At 39.0% G+C, this 3,624-nt stretch overlaps 1 protein-coding gene across 1 annotated transcript; it reads left to right on the plus strand.

Annotated features, from left to right (window-relative positions):
• The first annotated feature begins 1,251 nt into the window (after positions 1-1,251).
• SMIM30 (small integral membrane protein 30) lies at positions 1,252-3,148 on the plus strand. The gene is made up of 3 exons (XM_030933340.1): positions 1,252-1,328; positions 1,699-1,792; positions 2,247-3,148. The coding sequence occupies exon 3, from the start codon at positions 2,275-2,277 to the stop codon at positions 2,452-2,454; it is 180 nt and encodes a 59-aa protein (XP_030789200.1). The 5' UTR covers positions 1,252-1,328; positions 1,699-1,792; positions 2,247-2,274; the 3' UTR covers positions 2,455-3,148.
• Positions 3,149-3,624: the final 476 nt, after the last annotated feature.

Genomic DNA, 3,624 nt, shown 5'->3' on the forward strand with positions numbered 1-3,624 from the left:
ATAGCTCCTATTCCAAATGTAATCGATTACAAAGGCACAAAAGTAGCTCAAAACAAAGGATGCAATGAACGAAACCTTGTTAAAATAATCAAGGTTAGAGAATGCTGACGTTATTGTGCAGTTATTCTCAGATTTCCAATTTTCTAGTCACCTTGGTTTATTTGGCACCTCTTGGTCTCTCATAAGATCATGTTGGCACATTTATCTAATCAAATCATTATTATTATTAGGCAACATTACTGAGCACCTGCTGGGTGCCTGTTAGGAGCCAAGAATATAAATCTTCGCTAGAGAGACTAGGAACGTGGAAGAAAAAGGATAACTGACAACACAAGAATACCTGCTAATTATGGGCATTGAACTGAATGTACCTGCATTATCTAACAGACTGAACCAGGGGACTTTCAGATCAGGCAGGTGGCTTCACACCCAACCCTCATCATTAATAATTTATAATGTGAGGACAGCAAATACATTTTCAAATCAGTGAATATGAAAGAGTTCAGAAGATCAGATGACTACAAAGGTTCAGGAAGGAGTTCACAGTTATTAGACTATTGAAAGAGCGTCTTTCAGAAAGGTTACGACTTACATATACAAATAACTAATTCTTGTTTTATGATTTAAAAGCAGTATTTTTACATTTTTTCATAAATATGTAGGGACATTCGGGGCAGAGGTTTCCCAAAAACATAGCTGGGAAGGAATCACCGCAGTGCACTCTTGAATAGATTGTCACTTTAGGACCTGAATCCTGAGAGATCTTCTGCAATAGGGCTAAATCCATTTTTCCTAAACCTTTTTTTGCACTACAAATGTTTTTAAACCTTTTATGATATGCCTTATTAACCGCGCTTTTTCCCCATTGAAAAAAAATTAATAAATGGCATATGGTTCATTAGGAAGATGGTGACAGAGATTTCCTGCTTCAGAAACGTTGGAAGCCGCTGGTTTAAAAGCATCCGGAACAGAGGACTCTACTCGGGTTCTCTCCCCGCTGTGTCATTTCAGTCGAGGAAAAAGAGAATTACAAGTGCGCCTTACAGACTCAACAGGGTAGAAAACTTGCTATCATTTCTTTTATTTTGAAGTGAGCTTTTATATAAACACACGAAACCATCCATTTAACAGTAAAACCGGGCAGTGAAAGGAAACCCCGCACGTTCGCGACTCTTAGCCTCCGCTAGAGCGTGACCGTCACGCCCACTGCCACTTACAGGGGGAACGCGCCGGGGCATCATGGGAGTCGGCGGCGGCAGGGATTGTGGGAAATGTAGTTTGGAGACTCCGCCCTCCTCGCCATTCCTGTAATGGCTGCTTCCTGGAAGGTAATGTACGAACTCGTCTCCGACGGATACTTAGGTTGCACCAGTGTATTTGTAAAACAGGAGCAAATATGGGCCTTGCCGGGCCAAAGTAGGAATTCTTTTTCAAATCTTAATATCAAGTCCTGAAATGAACTTATCTCTCCGTTCTGTTTCTTTTTACCTTTTCTTGTGTGGGTGAACTGACCAACTTTTAAGTCTAGTTCCTTGTTGGACAGACTGTTTTCTCTCCTCATTACCTATCCCTTTACCGTCCATATGGCCTCCACGATCTGCACTGACTCTAGCTGCCGCTTTAAAATAATAATAGTAATAATAATTAATTTTTAAATCCTTCTCTCCGCCTCCTCCCCACCCCCCATGCTAATAATAGGTCGTGTCACGTGGAACCTCTTAATCTCAGCATCCGGAGCTCCAGGAAGGGAAAATTTCAAGTCAGATAGAATTCTATATATACCATTTCTTTGGTAAGTCTTATTAATTCCCCACAACTTCGCAGAGTTGTATGTTGTGTGACTTTTGCCAAATTGTCTGCATTTCCTGGATGGGAGAGACCCTGAGAAAATGTATAATTTTTACCCACTGGGATATTTTAAGTTTCCAAGTTAGTGGCTCGTGCATTTTTTTTTTCTTAATTCTGAACTCCTGTTCAATTTTTGTTTGGTTGATGCACAAGGTGTTGGCATTATCGTGGAAAATTCCTGGGATTAGATTGTTATCATGAGATAGGGAGATGAGCCTCAAATTACTGTCTTTAACGTCCCTCTGTTTTTCTACCTCTAAGATGAGGAGATGGATTGGAAATGATTCATAAAGTGTCCAAAAGATTGGCTGGCCTGTTATTTGTCATGTGTTCATTTTGTCATTTGAAAAGGGAGGAATTTTTAATGGTTCCTTTTTGTTTCCATGTTTAATTTCTAGGACCCTTCAGCCTCAAGATTCCAACATCATGACCTCAGTTTCAACACAGTTGTCCTTAGTCCTCATTTCACTGCTTTTGGTGCTGCCTGTTGTGGAAGCAGTAGAAGCCGGTGATGCAATCGCCCTTTTGTTAGGTGTGGTTCTCAGCATTACAGGCATTTGTGCCTGCTTGGGGGTATATGCACGAAAGAGAAATGGACAAATGTGACTTTGAAAGGCCTACTGAGTCAGACCTCACCTTAAAAACCTTTGTGCTATAGAGGCTAAACCTGAGCTCTGGTGTGTGAAAGGTTCCAAGAATCAGTAAATAAGGGAGTTTCACATTTTTCATTGTTTCCATGAAATGGGAACAAACATACATTTATACATGGAAAAAAAAAATGTTTTCTTTCCAACAAATAATGCACAGAAAAAATGCAGCCTATAATTTGCTAGTTAGAAAGGAGGTCAAAGAAGTAAAATCGCTGAAATTTACATAAGTAATATTTCATGATCTTAGAATTCTCTCAAAGCGTGTGAAATAGGAAGAAGGAAGTTCTTGCCCAGAATCTTAGGAAATCACCACTGTTCGGTTATAATCACTGCCTCCTGAATCGTTGAGGAGTCTTTTCTCCTGTTTTTTTATTAGATTTTTGTTTTGTTGTCTCCCAAGTTAATATTATATTTAGATATCAGAGAGTCAGCCAAAAAGGAAAACTTTTATCTCTGGGGAAAAAAACATTTAGAAAAGTGTGTTCAGTGTATCTAATACTGAAATGCAGAAAAAATCTAATGTTAAAAAAAAAAAAACTATAGACATTGACATGGAAGAGATTTAATGTTTTGAAAAAAACTTTATATTAACTGAGTAACATCCTCCTGATGAGAAGTACTATATTAAATATAAACCCATTATGTTATAAGTTAATGTGTCGTGTCCATTTCTTATTTGGGGCTGTTTGTATCCATTGCGGATTTTTATATGAGCTAAGTGGAGAAGGGAAGGATGCCTTGTGTTAACTGATTGCGGTAGCTTGAAGAGACATTATCAGTGACAAATGAGAACTCGGCAGCATTAAGGTCAGAGAAGCCCCTGATAGAAAATCTAGAAATACAGAAGGAAAATGAAATGGCCTAAACTGATTTGCATGCCAGCCAAATGAAATATCCTCTCTGGCCTAGCTACTTAAAGTGTCTTCAAGCCAGCAACATCACCTAGGACTTGTTAGAAATGCAGAATCTCAGGCCCCACCCAGACCAATTGGATCAGGAACAGCATTTGTTTCCGAAGCCCAAGTTAATTTGTATGGCATGTTACGGATTTAAGAAGACTACCAACTTGCTTGAGCCCAAGAATCATTCCAAGCACATGATAAGACTTTTCGATTTCCTGATCTTT

The sequence above is a fragment of the Rhinopithecus roxellana genome, chromosome 6, assembly GCF_007565055.1.
Source record: "Rhinopithecus roxellana isolate Shanxi Qingling chromosome 6, ASM756505v1, whole genome shotgun sequence".
NCBI lineage: Eukaryota > Metazoa > Chordata > Mammalia > Primates > Cercopithecidae > Rhinopithecus > Rhinopithecus roxellana.